Source organism: Podarcis gaigeae, assembly GCF_964106915.1.
Source record: "Podarcis gaigeae genome assembly, chromosome: 1".
NCBI lineage: Eukaryota > Metazoa > Chordata > Lepidosauria > Squamata > Lacertidae > Podarcis > Podarcis gaigeae.
The window spans coordinates 73,609,065-73,630,779 of record NC_139678.1 but is presented as its reverse complement, the minus strand read 5'-3'; the positions used below and the strand labels follow the sequence as shown (position 1 = coordinate 73,630,779).

Here is a 21,715-nt window from a genome sequence, read left to right as displayed (position 1 = left end):
GTAAGAGAATAATAAAACGACAGGCCAACCTGCTAAACCTGAGCACATATATTATACATATATAGTCAGCAGAAGAAAACACCTGGTACATCACATTATTACAACTCAAAATTTGTACAGCAGAAAACATGAAGAGGGGAAGTAAACTTACATTCATGAATTTCTCATACTGAATAGCGGACTCCATGGTGTTGTTGGAATAGTCTAGCGTATCCTTCCAGGAATGCATAAGAAAAGCCAGCCGTAATTGCCGAGCTGTTGAGAGTTTTAAAAAGAAAATGGAAAAGTGTAGGAGGATGTGGGACTACAGTAGAAACCATGGTGCCAAAGACAATAGAAAAGAAATTTTCATAAATGGAAAAAAAAAATCAGTCAGATTAATCATTAACTGGTCTCAAAAATGATTTTAAAAAATAAAATAATGGAAAGTGTTCGTTCCTTAAATATATGTATATATTTATATCTTACCTGTGTGCTTTTTAAGTGCATCTTTTATTGTAATAAAGTTTTTCAAAGATTTGGACATTTTACAACCAGCAATTGTCAGATGCCCGGTGTGGAGGAAATAGCGAACCCAGTGATCGTTTTCAAAGTATGCCTAAAAACACATGGGGGAGGATCATATAATACAGATATCTATTAGATTACATCTGTTTGGGGAGAGAGAGAAAAAAAAATGCTTCAATCTCCCATTTACACAGCCCCACTCCAACACACTTCTCTCTTCAGTTTGAAACATGATACAATTGTAGGGTGAATTATCTACCATTACACATATTATTGATTGCATTATGGACTCCTAACATCAGTATTTTCCAAATTCTGGATACCTTGGCCCCCTTTTTTTGTGTCTGGATAAAAACTGAAGGCAAAGTGGAGGCACATTTCACTTGGCAGTCAAAAATCTATAAATATTCTTTCTCAAACAGCAGAGGCTTGGAAGTATTTAAGAGGCTACGGAGTGAATTTCCCCCTTGAACCTATGAGACAGATAGGCACTAAATGTATGTGTTTTGCAGTAGTTGTGCTTCCATATTTATAATTATTATTTTCCTCAAGCAGCTCTCAGAGAAATAGGCTGGGACCTTCCCTGTGACTGCAAAATAGCCCAGTTAATAGGCCTCTCATTGCCCCCCTTTCCCAGAGTCAAAACTGTGCTGGAGCGTGGAGAAGGGGCCAATGCATCACCACTGTGTCTGGTGGACACAGAGCGACGGATGCATCAAACAGACGGGCTTCATTTCTCATGAAGCTCGCCTCAGAGCAGGCAAGTGCTCCTGACTCTAGTAATCGCTGCTTCAAACTGCAACAACACTTTTTCTTAACCTTGGGGGTTAAAAGAAGGCAGCCTGTACCAAGCAACTGCAACTTCAGCCGAGCCACAAGGTTGCACCACTGGAGTGAGGAAACTAGTTTCAACACCACCGCCCCAATCTGAAGATCACATAAAGGTATGTAAGTTCCTAAGTACACACAAAGCACTCCTTTCCCTGCCCCTGATACCACAACAAAAGACCTTCCCATTCTCTTCAGAGAAGGTCGCAGCAAATCTATGTGGATGAAGAAAGGAGATGCAGTTTGGAAGCGATAAGCACTTCAGACAACAGGATAAACCTCATAAAGAGAAAGCTCATTTAGGTAAGTAGGCAGTTGGGGAAGGTGCCGTTCTGTCACTACTGAGGGAGGAAGCCTCTAGAATCCAAAACCTTTGACAGAGCAACACCTTCAGATCCTGTATTATGTTTCCGCCATTGTGACCCAGAGACAAAGCCCCTGGGTCTCTTTTCCTAGTGACAGTTGCCTTACAAATGGGGCTCTCTTTGTGGCAGTTGCTACTCACTGCTACTGCTTCCCAAGTTAAGACACCATAATGTCAATTATAATTCTGTTTTTTGAAACTAAAAGGAATGATGGAAGCTGTTATCCCAAACATATGGAGGGCACCATGCTGCCTATTCCTGCGATATACCAGGATTTGCACTTGCCTCCTAGCCCAGAATTAGAAACCTACTCCCAAGTTTGGTTTCAACTGCAAACACAAACCATCGTTTCTAAGTCTTGTTGCAATGGCAAACTATTCTTTGACTGACTGGGAAGGGAATCACTGCTTGAGATGAATGTATAAAAGATCTGGACCTGACAAGCTAGGGAAAGAAGTAGTTTGTGCATGACCCCTAGGCTCAGACCCAATGATTATAACCTACTTGGCTGCTACACCCAACCCATAGTGCAGGAAGCTTCGCTATGGTTTTCCATTATGTCTGAACTGCAAAATAAAACAGCAGGAACACCTGAATTTAAAAAGCACTACTGTCTGATATTTACAAGTAGAACTTAAGATAATTTTAAAGTATAGTATCACTTAAAGCCAAGTGTAGCAACAGTAGCATTGTTTTTATTTTCAGTCTGCTTATGTGAACATCTGATAATATTTTCTCCTTTGACAGACAACAGAGCCTACTTACTGAATTATTACTTCTGTGCTGTCTGAACTATTAGTTGGGAAACATCCAACTCACAGCCAAGTGAACCTGAGAGCTCTCTAGCAGGTATCAGAGCATGGTAAGAATTAGAACATAGGTCACTTGCCTCAGATTGTGCCAACTCATTGTCATGATGAGGGAACCGAAGATCAAAGCCTCCTCCATGTATGTCCATAGAATCTCCTAGAATGGACCCGGCCATTGCAGAACATTCAATATGCCATCCCGGACGGCCCTGTTTTGAAATAAAGTAGGTTATTAATGATGTTCAGGAAAGTTCTCCCCAGTTAATGAGCCCACTGATGTTCATTAACTGGATTTAATAGTAGATATTTTAATGCGGAACTTTTATCTTGCAGCTTGAACTTAGTTCTGCATGCTCTGCTGTTGGAGCACTTCAGTTAAGGCAATCTTTGCACTGAATCAATAATCTGGCTTTACAAGGTCAGAGTGCACAAGAAATAGTCAATCAAAAGCTACACCCTAAAAACAACTGACAGAATATCAGTGCATGGCAAAATTCAAGACAAATCATCTTAAAATCACCACTGAGGGAAATTAAATAGTTTTAAAAGAAATTTTTCAGTATTACTTTGTAGGCAACACATCACATTCTCACCTATGTTTTCCTTTCACAATTTTTATCCCCCAGGAGAGGTTCCTAAACTGACTAAATTTAACTGAAAGTAGAGTCTCTTGATAAAACCATGAGATTTAGTTTTTAGGGTGTGTGCATGCAAGTGTGTATGTATTAGCCCCAATTGTGGTATCCCATCAGATATACAGTCATGGGTGGGAATGCACCCTCTTTAAATTCTGTGGTTTTACATATGAAGATATAATAAACAATCACCTGTTCCTTAGCAGGTCTTAAAATTAGGTAAATTCAACTTCAGATAAACAACAACACATGTATATTACCTAGCACTGGGTAAAACATCAGCTGGAATATGTTTGGTTTTGGGCACCATATTTCAACAAAAAATAAGTCAGTAGAAGGACAGCACAGCTATGAAAAAGGGGCAAGGGCAATAAGCCATGGGTTCAGGCTCTAACAAAGCAGGATAGAGGGTAGTTGTCAGGGGGAGGGGGAGCTTTCACTACAAAAATTATTGGATTACAGGAGTAAAATAATACAATATGTTGAAAAGCACATTTCAGTGGAAATTTCTACAAGGGAATAATAGATACCCCTGCCAACTATTATTTAAATTTTACAATCCTAATCAATGACTTGATTAGATGCAGAACATTATTAAGAATCAAGAGGCCCCAGGCCATAATGCTTTGGCAGGACATTTAAGTTATATGTCCTTTATGATGTCAGCCTGCATCTTAAGATATGACCTGTATCCCCATGATTTAAAAAAAGTAACGGCAGGAGATGTTTTAAGCCTGGGCTACATGTTATGGAATATACTTACTTTTAGTTTCCACATAAAATTGTGCATAGGGAGCACAGTAATAGTGGATTGGATGCAAAGATCCTGCTGCATAATCCCCCCATCCTGGTCTACAGCCAAACCTTATCCCATAAAAACTGGTTCCAGACAACTGGGGACATAGGGCACTAAAGACAAATGGGGGGGGGGGGGAAACACCCCTTCCTTCCATGGGAGCACAAGCATTTTCCAACCATGCAGCTGGATTGTTTGATCCAAGTCACAGTCCTTACTTTTCCCCAAGGAGAGTCCCATGAAGGCTCGCCTGGTTTGGAGGATTTCCACAAAGCAAAGTCGTTTGGAGAATGCTTCTCACTTAAACGATCCACTGAGATACTCAGGTCACCTGTGGAGAACAAGAGGACGAACATTTGTAACCTTCAGAAAGGAATCTTGAAATTGTATTTGTGTATGCACTGGAAAGCCCCTGACTGACAGTAATATTACCTTCACCCTCTTGAAGTGCTTTTTGATCACCTACAGCTTCAGGAACCAACTTGGCATAGGAGTGTTTCTCAGATGCATCAAATTTCATGGTATCAAAATAGACAGAGCCATTGGACACATAACTAGAAGACAAAAAGCAAAATTGTACCAAGGGTTCTAGAGTTTCAGATACTTTCCTACTATTGGGTGGAATGCAACTTGTCCTCCTTTCACTGTTGCTCCAGCATGAGGTATGTGGTGATCAAGGAGAACTGGGTGCGATTTTTGCTAAAGCCTCTCAATGAAGCCCTCGTCGTCCCTGAAAATCTGTTTTGAAATGCTCCCCAACCCTCTAGAACAGATTTTCATGAGGAGGTGGGGCCTGCAAAGGAGGGTGAAATTGGCACACACACAAAAAAGTGCCCCACCTTATCCATTAGTGGATGCATTTCACCAGTTGGCTAGGAACTACTGTATTTAAAGGTGAATTTATTTCGCTGCTTTCCATGATGGGTAAGTTCAATGGGATTTACTCCAAGTTTGCTGGATGGAAGACTACTAATGATTTTGGAAGCTCTGGCAACACAAAACATGTAGAAACAGCATCTTTGAGACTGCCAATAAATAAAATGGCTTTCCATTAGGCCACCCATCATATGGCCTTGTTGTGCCTTAAGGTCTGATGGCAAAGGTTTAATTAGAACAGAATTTGGGCTGCTTACATGTGAAGCACACATAGAGCTGCATGCGATGATTTTCTCTTGATTTACATAACACGTAAAATGTGAGACAAATCTATACGCACCCATATCCATTATCTACAATCCTTTGGACAAAGTCCACAATTTCTGGTACATATTCACTAACACGTGTTAAGACATCTGGAGGTAATACCTAGAAGCAAGCAAACAAAATAATATATATTCTCCGTTTCACAACCCTTCTTGTACCAGACTCTCTCAACAGCTTTGCTTTGCAATTAGTTCTATATTTGAATACAGAAAACTAGGCAAGTGGCAAAATTAACAGGGACTTGTTGAAGAGAGTATTGCTGTATGCTCTTGAGATTTATCTTATGCCCAGTAAGATTATGCCCAGGGCTTTAAGTGTAGTGGCACCTTCCCTTTGGGTTGCACTTCCAATGAACATTACAATATAGGCGTTCAGGAGCCTGCTTAAACTCATGGGCAGATTTCAACTGAGTCCTACCAGTGGAAGCCATGAGCAATAATGTCTGCTTACACAATGGGGCTTTCCCTCATTCTCCTGCCCTTGTGCGCCCCCTTTATGGTACAGTGTACTTATGCCCATATTTTGAAATATAACTCACTCGGAAACCTTTCTAGGTAACAAGCAACTAATAAGTCCTATTACTATTATAAGCAAATTAAATAAACAGGCACACATATTGATGGGCAGAAACTGAACACAGCCCAGCATGTCTAGGCATCTGCTCTAATTAACCATGCTGAAAGCATATCTGCAGTTTCCAAGAGCTCAAGATGAAACATAATACATAATCTATAAGGTTAGAAAGGCATGATCATTGCTCTAACTGCTAATGAAAGGAACATCAGTCTTGATTTGTGTCTTGGCATGATTCCAGCTTCCTAGGTATGAAGAACAATTTTATGTACCTTGAAACACAGTGCTAGGGAGAGCCCTAACCAGACGGCCAGCAAAAAGTGTTAGTGTGTCATCTTGATAAATCAATATATATCAAAATGTGTCCATGGAGCAGTACTGTGAAGCCATTAATTATAAACAAGCTTTATAAGTTTGCTTTCTAGGCCTTCCAAGAGAGAGAAACTATAATAAATAAATAATAAATAAGTTCCACCAACACTAGGTTTCCATGTGCTTTTACATTTTGCTGAATCAATGTGCATACTTACATTGAGAGCTGCCATATCTTTATGATATTCCTCTTCCCAGAATTTAGGGAGCTTTGAAAATATAGAATTGTCAGTCACCTGACTGCCCAACCTAGTGTCCAGCCACTCAGAGAGTATATCTTTTGCTTCTTGCAATAACACCTAGAAATAAATTATAGATCTATATATAAAACACATAATTATCAGCAATGCACACTTTTTCAAGATAAAGCCTAGAGTGTTCTTTATTGTGATTAAATAATGTTAATTTATTTGGGCCAGGGTCCAAAGCTTGAGTTCATGTTGCCAGTTTTTCCACCTGGAGACAACCTATCATACTTCTTGGAAAGCCACTCCCAAAGATTCCAGACCTTAGAGGATACTTTGTAGGAAAACAAAGCAGCATTTACACACACACACTCTCTCTAGCACTGGGGTGGAAGTGCTACCTTTTACTCTTAAGATAATAGGTGGAGTGTTTTCTCTCGAATCTTAGTGCTGTGGTGTTTAGCAGAAATATACTGGGAAATGAATTTCCCCTGTCTGTTCTTGAATGATCCACTCAAAAGCAGGAATATGGCTCTTTAAAGCCACTCCTACCCCAGCACAAGACTGGGAAGCACTGGAAATGCTAAGACAGAGTGTGTGTTTGTACACATGCACAAGTATGATGCATGTGTGTGTGTGTGTATGTGTGAACGAGTGCATATATACATGCCTCTGCTGCCATGTGACCCTCAGAGATGCGCCTAACCATCAATAAGATACTTGGGCAAAAAAAGTTAAGTCACTCCAATGTAACTAAATAATTATGTAACCTCACAGATATAAATGGTTTCAATGAAGCAAAGTCCCACCCTAAAATAGTAAATCAAGGATACTGTTTCATTTGCTTAAGGGCACAACAGCCCGTTCAGTACAGACCTCAGCATGTTTGCTGACTTGACCTTCAGAGTGTTTATTTTTCAGTGCACTTTCTAGAGGTTCCAAAGCAGCCTTCACTGCGCTCTGAATCCTTTCCAGCATCTGTTTCTTATCAGGGTCATTGGTCTCTTGTAGCTTAGCTGCAAAAGGCTGATTTAATAAACATGAATGAAATATACATAAAACCACACTGAAGGCAACAAATAAGCACCACTTAATAAAATCACAGCCATCTTATAAAATATTCCTTGGGAATTTTCTTGTGTTTAATTTTCAGCAAAATCTCCAGAGTAAAGCAGTAACAAATGTCTGCATGGTAGAGTTTCAAAATTAAAATGGAATGTAGACATGCTATAGTGAGGAGGGTCATTACCAGGCATTTTCATGGGTAGCAACCCTATTAAAGATGAGGACAGTCCCCTTCCAAACTTAAAGACAACAAATCCCACAGCAGGAAAAACCTAGTGTTCTGGTCCCCAATATTACACAATTTTTTTTAAATAAGCACATCTTTATTTAAACATAACATTCTGCTTTCATAATACATTTTTTCAGATGAATTTGGAATCTTATAGGCAATTATAAAAAGTCACAGGAGGATATGAAAGAATGGAAAGATTTGCTCAAATTTCATAGATATAGGACAGCACTCTCAATGGCCAGGTTAAACACTTTGCCATCAGCAGTTATGGAAGACAAGTTTACTGGGTTGCCTTGTCACCTGAGTGTTTGCCCTTGTGACAGCAGCTCAGTTGAAACATTAGCCCACATTCTCCTATGTTGCATTTGTTATAGCAATATAAAAATTACATACTGGGGAGATAAAAATGGGACTCTACGGATGGGAAAATATGAACCAGATCTTATACCTGGTAAGTTTCCATTTTATCTACGCACTACATTCTCTACACTTGGGGAACACAGATGAATTTTATAATCTTCATTTTAATAGCAGAAATATGGGCAAGTTGCTTGCTGCAGCCCACTATGATGAAAGGGAGGATGAGTTCTGAGTCAAAATTGTGTCTCTTTGATTATTACTTTGTTACACTATTTTTAAAGACACCATTTGTGTGCATGCATCTTGTGCTCCCCCCTTCCAATTTTCTCTTTTTTGTTATGGTTGTATTGATGACCCTCCACTGTATTTGATGCTTATGGTTTGCAGATCAAATAAAGTAAATGTGTTTGATTGCCTGTAGGAGGAAAAGTAGCAGCAAAAAGTATTCTCAGGAAAGGTGATAAGGCTAGGACACTAAAGCCTGGTGTCTCGTTCCTAGCAGAAGCAACACTGCTTCCAAGTGTGGACAGGTCTTTGGAGTCTTGCAGGACTCTTGAGGATTATAGCCTTGCTAGGAACAGAGAGTGGTGGCTTCATAGAAAGAGCTTGCGTGTGGCCAATGATGGAACAGAGTCTGAAGAGAGGGACAAAAAGAAGAAAAAAGAAGGAACAAGAGCTGGCTGATTCCTCCTCTGATCCAAGGTGTTGGAAGACAACTAAGCAGTCTCCTGCCTACATGAAGTATGGAAGAGAACAGTCAAGGAGCTGACCTCAGAGGCAATCTGGACATCTTCAAGTAGCTGTGCTGCTGATGGCTGCTTCTCTGTGTATTTTTCAAAGAGATAGTTTTGCCTTGCTCTTTTTATGATCTGTAACACAAAAGTTAAAAGATGTTTAAGAAGCACACACAGTGTATACAATTTGAAGATTAAAATTAGAACTGGTGTTCATCTTACAAAACATCCCCAAAGTTCCAAAAAAAAGGGGGGGAGGCAAGAACTGACACAAAGCCTCAGCCCATTCATCCATATTTGCCCAATTATCTTGCCTCTGTCTTTTTCTCCTCTCCTCACTGTCTCTCCAACCATCTTCTTCTGAAAATTAGATGGTAAGCTTCTTGGGGTGGGGAATCTGTCTTTTTGCTATGTTACTCTATAAAGGCATTTTGCACATTGATGGCGCTGTATGAATTAAGAAGTAATAACCTCAAAGAGAAAGTCTTTGACTTATTGGTGGGATAGACAATTAAATTAGAATAAAAACTAAGTTAAATAATCTCATCTGTTAGTCTCATTCCTGCAGCTAATCAAATGACAGTACTTTAGAATTACCTTGTCATCTATATCTGTGATATTCATACAGTAGAAGACATCGTATTTGAAATAGTCTTTCAAAACTCTTCTCAGGATATCAAATGAGATGTATGATCTACAATAATTCAAAAGACAAATTGATTTTGCAACCTCAGGAGCATTTACATGCACCCACTATATTCATGAAGATTCACATTATATTTTTGCTTTTGAAAAGTAATGAACTGCTTTCCTAAAATAAATTACACACTGCATACAAAATTAATACGTGGTGAAGAAAGGCGACACATAGCAGTCCTGGCTTCCAGCTTGCAGTGTCCTGCTACCCACAATTCATTTAGATATTTGAACAAATCATTTAAAGCTTTCCTTTAAAAACCCAAATCATTTGGCATTCATTTTTATGTTATTTCAAAGCAATGGGCATCTGCATTTGTATCATAAAGTGATATATGAAGTTCTTGTGAGAAACTAGAAAGGACCAAACTAGATGTGATGAAGAAAATTGTGATCAGGATCTCTGAAATTGTGGGGCCTGGAGTGGGGGAGAATTTGATCAGGACTTCTGCACTGAGGTTGGCGATGAGGAGGTTAAAACATACGTCCATGTCTTTGCTCTCTGCCATAAGTCAAACAGTAGCTTTAGGGCAATTTCAGTTGGGGGAAAAGCACAGGATGAAAGGTTTAGACACTTCCTCCTCCAGAACCATGGTCCTGATCATCACCATAGACAGCTATTCACTTTAAACAAACAAGAGACATCCTTGTTATGGATGTCCAACAGCATTAATTGGTGCCAATATGTCAAAAAGAAGATTAGTCATAAACTTTGGATTTTTTAGAGATTTTATAAAGATGGCAGTATTATTTTGATGTAACAAATTCATTTACAGCTTTGCTCTTAAACTGCCCAAGGGACTTGCTACTCAGACATGGCCATACCTTGCATGCCCCATGTGGGAGGCATCATACACTGTCGGACCACAGCAATACCATTTCACCCTGTTGCCATCTTGGGGCTGAAACACATCCTTAGGAGGAAAAGGAGACATAGTAGTTAGAAGCACCCAAATTTGTACAGGCAGTCTTACAGGAAAAGCAGTTCAGAAACCATGAGCAATGCTACTAACTCCACTATGCAAAAGACACCACATGGAAAAGCCAAATTCAAAAATGTACCTTATTGCGAGTAAGACTGTTGTATAGGCAGAGTTTGGGTAATGTTGTTCCTTGGGGTGGAGACCAGGGAGGCTGAGTACGCTTGTTTTTACCTAGAAAGGATTTTAAAAATTCAGTATTAATTTTCCAAGAAAAACAAATCTAGAAAGGGTATTATGAGCTTCTTTGCTATAAAAGTCTATGTCATTAGCTCAGAAGGAACACTTGAATAATAGCCAATTTGAAAAACAACACCACGTTTTTGATGCAGAGTACATCATGACATTGTTGATGCCACTTTTCTTTCTTTCATAAAGTGACAGCAACTCTCAGGGCTCTGATTTAGTGCACTTACTCCCACAGGAACTCCTGTATCAGCAAAATGTAAAAACATCCTCCTCACCTCCCAAAAATCACATGCACATGCTGTTCTTCCAACTTTTAGGGAGTCTAAAAAAGAGTGATAAGCTCCTGAGAAGAAATTGAATTGCTTTAGGACAGAGCAAAAAAACTTATTGAATATAGTCACCAAGCTATGAAGTTGACATAAAACTCCCAGATATCTAAAAAAAAGTGGGCAGGATTCAGCTAATGAGACCCCTCAGTGGAAGCCTGTGCAAGGACGTCCACTTAAATGGGTCTCATTCCACAACACACCATGAAATTGGGTCAGCTGTAGCACGCAGCAAATGGGGTGGGAATAATTCCATTTGGCAATCTGAAATGCTTGCAAGACCTTGAATTCCTCCCTGAATAGCACGAACAATGCATATATATCCCAACCACCTCTGCTGCATGATTTTATATTTGTGATCCTATGCATGTTTTCTCAGGAATATGTCCCAGTTAGAATCCACAGAATTGTAGCCTTAATTAAGTTCTTTCCTAGAGTGTTCCAAAATCAACACTTTGACTATGTGAATGTCTCTTTGCATTGCATCTGCAAAAAGTATATGTGCTATACTTAAAACAGGAAAACTTCAACAAGGCAGTTTCATGAAGAAAACAGATGATTCAGAATGCATTAATAAGTTTGATGTAAGGACACAGAATAATACCTTAATCAGCATGGGGGGGGGGGTGAATGGCACATGTATGTATGGCATGCAAGTAGTAAATAATTTCCCCACTTGGTTTCATTTTATCTGAAATTCCCTCTGCCCTGCCTCAATCACGTATGAAGTGGGTAATAGGGGAGTCCCATTTCAAAAAGAAAAGGGGTGTGCAAGTGAAAAGAGCTGAACCCTCTCCCTCCTATAGCTTATGTCAGGAATGGGCAGATGGTAGTAATTTACTGGCAGAACACTGGGCAATTTGCAATAGGATGACAATAATTTTTGATTCCCAGTTATTTCCATTTGGCAACCAGAAAAACATGTCTTTCTCGCTTAAATAAGTCTTCACTATGACATAAGCAGTGGAAATAATTGATTTAAGGTTGAGTTTAAAGAACATACACAAAGCAATTTAATTCTGTCCTTTTGGTTGCTTTTTAAACAAACACACACACATAATTAATTATGGCCACCAAGGAGGTTAATTTCTAAAAGATTAAACCAGCACACAGATTCAAAACTTGCTCCAGAAGACTCCAGATAAGAAGGCTGAAAGAAGAATGCATAAACCACAATATGATAACCTTAACCACAAAAGAAAAACATACAACAATCTACCCAAACTATTCATTCAGGCAAATCAAATATTCAAATATTCCTGCCAGAAACAACAGCTATCATTCTAATCACTTCCACTGTGTTCACCATTATGTGACACACCTTGAAAATGAAACCAAATAAAACCAATAGTAGTTCTTATCTTCTGCTTAAAGGTTTAAAGCATTTATTTTATCTTGGTTTGTTGCATTTTTATTTTTAGTTTCAAGTACAATTCTTATCTGCACTTCTAAACACCACACCAATCTCTTCTGTTTTCAGACTCTACCTACGGAGCTTCAAATGCTAATAAAATGCACTACCACCTCAACAAAGGTCAGTGAGGTTTTCATAGTTCTCCCAGTTCACCCTCTGGTGTCCCTGGAGAAAAATGCCAACATTCCACTAAACAAATTAAAAGGCACAGTCTTGACAATGACCATCCGAGTATATTCTGAGGGAAACAATGTGTTTGAAATACACCTGGATGAGTCTTCCATAGCACAGAGCTCAACTGAACACCTGAGGGAATATAAGAAAGATATAATTGACAGGGTTTTCTGGGAGGTATGAAAGCAGCCACTAACAATACTCATTATAGGTACTTGCATATATTCGTGTTTGTCATTGCAGAGAAAACTCACACATAATGTAACAAAGTCTCTTTTCCTTTCCTGTTCTCTGACACTATCAGAGCACTGCAAGGATTCAACCAATGGCTTCAAGTTACAAGAAACAAGATTCTGACTAAACACCAGGAAGAGCTTTCTGGCAGTTAAGAGCTGTTCCGACAGTGGAATGGGCTCTCTCCTTCATTTGAGATTTTTAAGCAGAGGTTGGATGGTCATCTATCATGGATGCTTTAGTTGAGGTTCCTGCATAGCAGGGTGTTGGACTAGATAACTCTTGGAGTCCCTTCCAACTCTAAAATTCAATGATAAGAATGGTGAAAACTGTGGCCTGCCAGGATGTTGTTGGACTATAACTCTCATCAACCCTGGCCACCATGGCCAATAGTGAGGGATAACGGGAGTTGATGTTCAATAATAAGGTCGCAGGTTTCTGATCTAGGGTCCTTGGAAGGCAATCTGTAGCCAAATGAGGCACACACCAGCACTAAAAACAAGACTGCAGATGCCATTTTGAACATGGGTTTGCAATAAGGAGAAAATCTTAACTTTAGCCTCTGACAATTCATGTCCATAGATGAACTTAAGTGACTGCCCCTATTTGTGTCAAATAAGCAGTCTTACCAGTTGCATTTGATGTACACTTTGGTAAAAGCTGCCTGTTCAGTCAAAGCTGATTAACAAAATCCATCTTTTAGTATGGCAGCACCTAGACCAGGGGTCTGCAACCTTTAAGACAAAAAGAGCCACTTGGACCAAAGAAAAAAACAACTGGGAGCCGCAAAACCATTGCGACATTTAAAACAGTGGGGAGTGTCGGGGCACACAATGCGCCTCCTCCCCTCACTAGTATCCACCCCGGAGCCGCGGCAAAGGTGTAAAAGAGCCACATGCGGCTCCGGAGCCGCGGGTTGCTGACCCCTGACCTAGACCAGGGGTCAGCAACCTTTTTCAACCGTGGGCCAATCCACCATTCCTCAGACCATGTGGTGGGCCGGACTATATTTTGAAAAAATTAATAAATGAATTCCTATGCCTCACAAATAACCCAGAGATGCATTTTAAATAAAAGCACACATTCTACTCATGTAAAAACACCAGGCAGGCCCCACAAATAACCCAGAGGTGCATCTTAAATAAAAGGACACATTCTACTCATGTAGAAAACACACAGGTTCCCGGACCATCTGCGGGCCGGACTGAGAAGGCGACTGGGCCGCATCTGGCCCCTGGGCCTTAGGTTGCCTACCCATGACCTAGACTTTGGAACTTCCTGCCTATTGACATCAGGCAGGTAGGTACCTTGGGCTGTACTCTTTTCAGCATCTACCAAAAGCATATTTGTTCTGGCAAGACTGAGACTGGGAGGGTGCAGTGTGAGCCATGAAATTCACAAGGTAACTTTGGGATGGTCACACCTTCTTAGTCTAACCTATGTCACAAGGCTGTTGTAAGGATTAAACAGAGGGGAGGAGAGAACCTTGTATACCACCCTGAACTCATTGGCAGAAAAAAGGATATAAATGTAATAAATAATATTTTAAATAAGAAAGAAACAGAACCTGATTATTTGCTGTAATGACCCAGAAGTCTATGGCTATCAAATGTAGGAGCTTTTAAAAAATAAATAAAATCACAGAATAATCTTGGATAGGAAGTTTTTTTCCATATATATATATTAAGACAGCCATTAGCTCGCTGCCCACTAGCCCCTGCCATTACTCACTTGTTTGGAGTTTACAGGAGTCATGCTTTCCTCTGCTGCCATCATAAATTGCTTCTATGTGCCTGTACCAACGAACCACATGGAAATGCTGGTCCACAGGCGGGCCCGAAAGCTGCCTGAAAGCTTCCACATCTGCATGTGAAAATGTGAACCCCTGGATATAGCTACGAGTGCTGAGGTACTCATTCAGAGCCTTCAACCTGGCTTCCTCTTCACTAATGCTCAGAATACAATTGTAGTCAGAAGCTGTAAAGACAGAGGCAGATGACAAGCAGTCAGATCCCATGCTTTAAAAGCACCCAGTAATAAAGCATCCCTCACAGCCCAGATGGGGAGGGTAGCTAGGCACATTAAGGGGTTAATGGTGCAGTAGCAGCCAGGCCATAGTGCACCAAATACTCAAGTAGCCCAAATAGGGGAAATAAGACTAGTAAAAAAAAAAAGCATTCTATGCAGAGAAAGAAAAAGCAGTAAACATGATAAAGGAAGGAGGATTTTAGTCTTGTAAACAGATGCTAACAGAGTACCCTGTGGGTTCTACATTGCCTGCAGGCAACCAAGCAGGGAAATATATATGGATCACAAGTATGCATGGGCTGGTGGGCTCAAAACTTTGTATACAGCAAGGCTAGAATATCTGTTGTAAAAAGTAATATAGGTTGGTTCATAAAGGCTTGTTTCAATATACACTATAAAGCCATGTTTTCTCAATTGTCAGATTACAGGAAATCCTAATTTAACTCTCAAATATACAGATATCACTACTCCAGAGTTGGAACAGGAGAACTGAGCATTGTAGGCAAAGAAAAATCCAGGCTGAGGCTCAGAAGAGGCTGCATCACCATCTGGCTGAAGATCCCACTCAGGAACTAATTTTCATACTGTTGAGCAACTTAAGGGAGAACTGCTCCACCTTTTGGTGAAATATACAATTGGAAAGTACATGCAGTTGTTGGGAATTGTAATGCACTTATGCCATTAATGTCTTTAACCACTTGCTTTGTTACCACTGGTAATCAGGCATTCCACATAAAGAAAAGCATGGAATTCCTGCCAGCCAAGTGACTGGGCTGTCCAAGCAGGGACAGAAGGTGTACATTGACAGCCCAAATAGCTTCCATACTTGTTGCAGAAGAAGCCACTTTCACAATATGAAAACTGATTGGGTGCGGAAACCAGAAAGCTTTGCCTTCCCAATCAGCTTTGGTACTGGCCACGTAAGAAGTGAAGCCACATTCTTTCTTGCTTTTATGGAACCCAACTGGGTTGGCAAAGCAGGGACAGAGCACTTTGTTTCACCAGCTTAAGAGCAAACTGGGCTAACAAAGCGGAATATTCTAGTCCTCCCCTTCTTTGACAGTGTGGTCAAACACCTCCTGCATTGACTCCAGCAGTGCCTGCTGTTTTCATTTGCCCACACTGCCCCCCTGGGGAGATAAAGATGGGGGTTGCGGCTAAAGCCCAGATCAGGAGGTGCATCCCTGCAACAAAGCACACCAATACATGTTAAAATGGGGAAAGGCGAACCAGAATCCTCTTCCTATCGAGGAGGGAAGAAAAACAGAGCAGCCAGTGGGGCAGGGGAGGAGGAGAAAGTGGGGAGTTAAATGCTTCTGGGCTGCTAACTTCTTTATTAGCCAGTTTTTTCACTCATAGGTGGCTCCTCTGATGAGTAAAAAGCAGGTAGGTAAATTTTTTGGCTGTGTAGTTAACTAACACCCCAGGAGTTGACTTACAAGGCTGACTTACAAGAAGGTGTTCCCATGTTAAAATCTGATTGTATATCAGATTACATTCCACTCCTGCCACTTAATAAACAATAGAGATGAAGGAAGCAGCTACGCAAACCCTTAGGAATTCAATTTCACCATTATTTCTGGCTAGGTGGAAAGAAAAGAGCAGTGTTTCTTGCTACAATTTCTATTGTCAGCCTGGGCCCCAAGGCAAACTTCTAGGCACAGAATGAAGCCCAGTGCTTTTAATACACTGGCTCAGCTGTTTATACTTTAAAACAAACTATGTGGCTAGTGAAAGCAACCAGGATATATGTCCTGGTAAAACAATGTAGGCAATATTGGACAATCACAAATTATTTCTCATGTTAATGTGTGCCAACCAACTGAGCTGGTGGTGAGGGGATAAGAAACTGAAGAGAGAACTTAAAAGGTTAACAAAAAGTCAATGCCTGTGGTACAGTAGCAAGACAGACGATGCAGAAAATAATGCAAGTTTTACTGCAACTTCAACACACATATTTGACTAACATTACAGACCCAGTAATGAAAACATCCTTTGTCAAATAAATACACCCAGTATGTACAATTAAAATGTATCATATCTTAACAGTGTGTTTCAGACACTCCAAATGAACAGTAAGCCAAGCAGCAATTCCAGAAACAGGCCCTGGAAGTAACAAAAATTCAGGATAATGATGAAGTCCGAGTCCCACAAAATCATGTACAAGAGGACATAAGATTGATACAACCTTTGCTTGCTATATGTTTGCTTGTCCTCTAGGTTAGCTTTCCCTGATTTGGTGCCTGTAAGATGTTTTGGGCTACAACTCACAATGTCCCAGACCAATCATTTGCTGTGATAGCTTGAGTTGATGGGATGTGCAGTCCAAAACACATCCAACTGGACATTAGGGTTCCAGGATAAGATGCAAAATCACCAGAATTAGAATTTCAGCCTCACAGAAAAGGAAGCAGCTAATGTCCCAATGAAATAACACAGACCATATCAAATGGAGGTTTGGGTGGGGCAAACACCGGCATCTAATTAACATTATACCCATTATAATCTCTCTGTGGCATAGAGTCATTGTTTTATATCTTCACTCTGAAGCTTGGATTGCTATTAGACAGAGAGGCAGGCCACAAGGAGGGATATAGGTGACCCACAGGCGATAGGTCAGCTAATGTTAGCTTCTTAAATCACCCCCAAACCATTCCTGTTTAATCATACACTCAGCAAACAGTTTAAATAACTTTAAATTGTATGCTTAAGGCTTGTAAACATTATACACACAGATACATATTTGAGGTCAGCCATATGAGCTATTAATTTATTCTGGCTATTCTGGCTAAGTATTAATTTATTCTGGCTAGCTATTTAGTTACTGTCATTACTTGCATTCTTCCTCAAACATACATTTGGAAACAAAGCAATGATGACAAACAGAAACAGACTTTCTTTCCATTCACTGTGATCCTGATCCGGGTCACAAAAAGCTACTGTTTGTTTCGGGGTGGGGGTGCATGGAGGAAGTGGCCGGAAAAAGCATGCTTAAAATAATGTGTAGCTTGACCCTTGGACTCCTGGGCTGCAGTCTCATTTGCCCCTGCTCAAAAGTCAAACTGTGCATCTCTGAACAACAATATACAAATTTCCTCTTTGGATATTTTCCACACAACTGAATAATCCAAGCATGCCTCAACTTCATGTTAGCATCTGCACAATGATTTGGCAAGCTCTTTTATGCTGTCAGTAGCAGAATAGCATTGGGTGGGATTCAACTAAGTGTTTCTCAAACTTGGCTCCCTAGCTGTTGTTGGCCTACAATTCCCACCATCCCTGACCACTGGTCTTGCTAGTTACGGACGATAGGAGTTTAGTCCTACAACAGCTGGGTTCCCAAGTTTGAGAAATGCTCAACTAAGTTGTTGCATGTGCGGAACAAGGCCCTCTTGTGCAACAGGACTTCCCCTGCTCCTCCTGTGCCCCCCACAATTTGCTCTGGGATTTGAGGGAACATGCTCTGAGGTTTGAGGGGGAGCTCAGTGGAAAGGAAAGTGCATACCCCACTTAGCACCATGTTGAATTCAGTGTTAGAAATGCCAGGCGCAATTTGTGTGGGTCCAATTGTGACTACGTGGATATTTCTGGGCACCAGGTTGTCAACCACAGTTTAAAAACCTCTGCCTCAGTCCATCATTAATATTATTTTCCTTTCTACTGTGTGTTTTTCTCCTTCTTGCACTGGGACAAGTGAATTGTTTTAAGAGCAAGCTACAGTCAAGCAATGTAACATAGAATCACAGAACTGTAGGACTGCAGAGGACCCCGAAGGTAATCTAGTCCAGCCTCCTGGTGAATAGACATTTCGTTGTGGTGACGGTAACCTAGATTTATGGTGCCATTTGGCACCTAGCTTATATATTTGAGTTTCTAATACTGGTTGGGGCTGATGGGAGTTGTAATCCAAAACATATGGCGGGTACCAGCTGGAGAAGGCTGTTGTAAGCCATCTTGAGATCCTTGGAGGAAGTGGGAAGGTATAAATATGCGCATAATAAATATGTAGTTAAAAACAGTAACTCCCTCATGACAACTGCCTGAAATATAAGTGATCTAGGATACAAAGCTTGCAGGTTTTTACATACATGCTCTGGAATGCAAACTGATGACCCTTTTCTTTTTAAATTAATGGTTCTGCACATTTACCTCAAAGACTTAATTATGTGTTTAAATGGAAATGCTAAGTACACTGCATGCTACTCAATTGAGTCATAAGAGTATACTCTATCGTAGCATGTGGAGTCTGGCAGGGCATAGATATGGCATGGTATCTAGATTTCAGGGCCTAGACAGAACCAATGTCAGAGACTAGTCTGAAAGCAATTCCTATTTTTAAAATATGATCAATTGTTTTCTTTAAACAAATGTCTAACCAACCCTAGTTTAAAGGGAAGCAAACAGGGATGATTCCATCAAGGTAAGCAAAGCAGTCTTCATTAGATAAAGAGGGTCGAGACAGACTGAATTCCTATACACATACCTAGAAATAAGTCCCATTAGGACATATGTCTGAGTAGCCTTACAAGGGATTGCACTGTCAATTAGAAAATTATAATGACCTTATTTTTGGAAACTGATATGTATCCAAAGGCCTGAGGGCTAATAAGCTTTTATATAACACTATTAGTGGAGTTGCTTGATGTTTTCATGGTATTTGGCTTACCTTCACATGAACTAAACAAAGTACTAGTATTACCAAAATAGAAATAGTACTGAAGACTTTTCCTGGCACCCTATGTGGAAGCAAACATTTGTATTCAGAAACAGCCCAGGTTAATAACAGGGCATCTGGTGACCTAAGCAAGACCAGATGACCACATGATAACACCAGGAATGCTTTGGAATAATCAATAGTGTGTGCTCTGTTCAAGCCATGGTCCTCAATGCAGTCAAATACTAATAGCTGCCAAAACACGATCACTTAGGGCTAATTCACAATACCCTTTTGGTAAAGCTTTAATGTGGATGGAGACTATCCATGCAACAGCTGGCATGCATGAAGCAGTCGTGTGATGGAGTCAGCTCAATCCACATTGCCATGGTGTCCCTCAGTCTGCTTTCAGCAGCATTGCATCTGAGTAGCATGCACTACAGCAGCTGCACAATCAAATGGGCAAGATCCAAGACAAATTCACAACATGTCAAACGGATCATCTACACTAGCCCTAAATATTATTTACCTTACACCTTCTCATGCAAAGAAAAGGGTATGGTAAATGTTCTCCTTATGTTCTCACAGCATTTCCTAACTAATTGACACAGTGTTTTGCAATCACTACATTAATCAACATACAAAGCCATGTTTGGAGTACCATGTACAGTTTCGGTCATCCCATCTCTAAAAAAGGAGCACAGCACTAGAAAATGTACTTCCAAGAAATCTAAATTAAAATATCAGAGTGCAGGAACATCATTCCCTTTAATGAAAATCTGGCGCGGGGAGGCAGGGAGATGAATAAGGAAGGCATGACAGAGTTCAGAAAGATATGAAGCAAATGAATAGAGTAGAACTCAGGGTAACAGCCAATGAAAACGACTGGCAGTAGATTCAGAACTGACAAAAGGAAATACTGTAAACCACCCTGCAATCCTTGGATGAAGAGCAGTACATAAATTTAATAAATAATAATAATGTTTCTCATGACACCTGTCACTCTGTGTTTGCAATTCACTGCCCCAGCATTCAGTGATGCTCGTTGGCTTGGGCAGAACTGTCCCTCAGACCTTTTAATGTCAGGCACAGCAGCTACACGGAACCTCTTGGTGCAGGAGCAGTACTCATCCGAATCCCACCCACCGCGCACCCAGCGCTCCCCAGTGACTCTCTGGCGGGCCCCTTGAGGGACCAGGACGCTGGGTCTGCCGTTGGAACCAGAGGGGCTCCTACAAATGCCCCCGGGACGTAGGTTGCGAAGACGACCAACTCCATTGCACGAAAGGGAAACCTCACCTGGCTGAAAGTCGCCTGCTTAGGGAAGCCGGTGGCTCCCGGGAATCGAAACTGGCTCGTCGGTGAGTCACATCGGAGAGGATTCCACGACAACCAAAAGCGGCGTGGGCCGCTCATTGGCAATCGCAGGAGACCCAGCGGGGCAGCGCCACGACAGCCCTGGGCAGGTGGTCACTGGACCCCATAAGGGAAAGCCCCGCAGGTGCCCCATATGGCGCCTCAGCAGATACCGCACAGCTAAAACCACCCCCCCACTGTGGTGCCACACCCCCTCCCCTCTGCTCCAGGGGACGCGGCCCTCGCCCCGGCGCGCCTCCTTGTTCCCAGCCCTCGCTCAGCACCCAAGAAACGCAAAGCTCACCGGCTGCCGACGCCGCCATCCCGCTCCTTCCGCTCGCGCTCGCCTGACGCCGACGCCGCTCTGCCAACACAGGCTGATGCAACCCACGGCGCGTCCGGAAGCGCAGCTCCGCCTCCAGGCGCCGCTTCCGGTGCGCGCGGGTGCTGCGTGACCAGGCAACGCAGAGACGCCTCTCCGGCCCAGATGTGGATCATGTGACCGCCGCCCTTGATTGATTTATTGTCGCGCATGCGCTCTAGTTGTTCCTTGTTTACCGCTGGACAGACCTCACCTGGATCAGGCCGGTGGCCCACCTAGGCTAGTTTCCTAGCAGCACGGCTTCCTCTCAACTGTGGAGGCGGAGCGTAGGCATCGTGGCCAGTAGCCACCGATAGCCCTCTCCTCCATCATGTCCTCAATCCTCTTTTAATTCCCCCCCCGTGGAAAAGTGGTCTCCTTCTAAAAACTTGACAGCAGCTGAGTCGTTTAAGGGGGGAACTATTTGGGGGGGACAAATATAGGAGTGCTTTTTTAAATATACTTCGTCCAATGTCTTTCATTTCATTTCTCATGCCTTTTATGCTGCTCGATGTTTTTTAGGTGCCGGTATTCCCATAATATAAATTTAACTGGATCCACTCCATGGTGAGGTTAAACATTCTAAATCTGTTCAAACCCCCACCCCTGCAAGCCGATTTTCTAGCATCCCATCTTCAG

At 41.4% G+C, this 21,715-nt stretch overlaps 1 protein-coding gene across 2 annotated transcripts in view; it reads right to left on the bottom strand.

The window, feature by feature from the left end:
* Window positions 1–21,219, bottom strand: part of CARS1 (cysteinyl-tRNA synthetase 1) — a 32,553-nt gene extending 11,334 nt beyond the window's left edge. The window contains exons 1-14 of one of the 2 annotated variants that reach the window (XM_083720034.1): window positions 21,020–21,166; window positions 14,409–14,654; window positions 10,423–10,514; window positions 10,186–10,274; window positions 9,262–9,358; window positions 8,701–8,799; window positions 7,150–7,299; window positions 6,247–6,387; window positions 5,157–5,245; window positions 4,373–4,494; window positions 4,159–4,271; window positions 2,590–2,718; window positions 469–598; window positions 152–255 (exon numbers count right to left, since the gene is read on the bottom strand). In XM_083720034.1, the coding sequence (XP_083576160.1) occupies window positions 152–255; window positions 469–598; window positions 2,590–2,718; window positions 4,159–4,271; window positions 4,373–4,494; window positions 5,157–5,245; window positions 6,247–6,387; window positions 7,150–7,299; window positions 8,701–8,799; window positions 9,262–9,358; window positions 10,186–10,274; window positions 10,423–10,514; window positions 14,409–14,654; window positions 21,020–21,038 (1,620 nt within the window). In that variant the 5' untranslated portion in view covers window positions 21,039–21,166. Of the gene's footprint in view, window positions 1–151; window positions 256–468; window positions 599–2,589; window positions 2,719–4,158; window positions 4,272–4,372; window positions 4,495–5,156; window positions 5,246–6,246; window positions 6,388–7,149; window positions 7,300–8,700; window positions 8,800–9,261; window positions 9,359–10,185; window positions 10,275–10,422; window positions 10,515–14,408; window positions 14,655–21,019 lie in introns of both variants that reach the window. The other variant, XM_083720035.1, reaches the window with a different exon arrangement.
* Window positions 21,220–21,715: the final 496 nt, after the last annotated feature.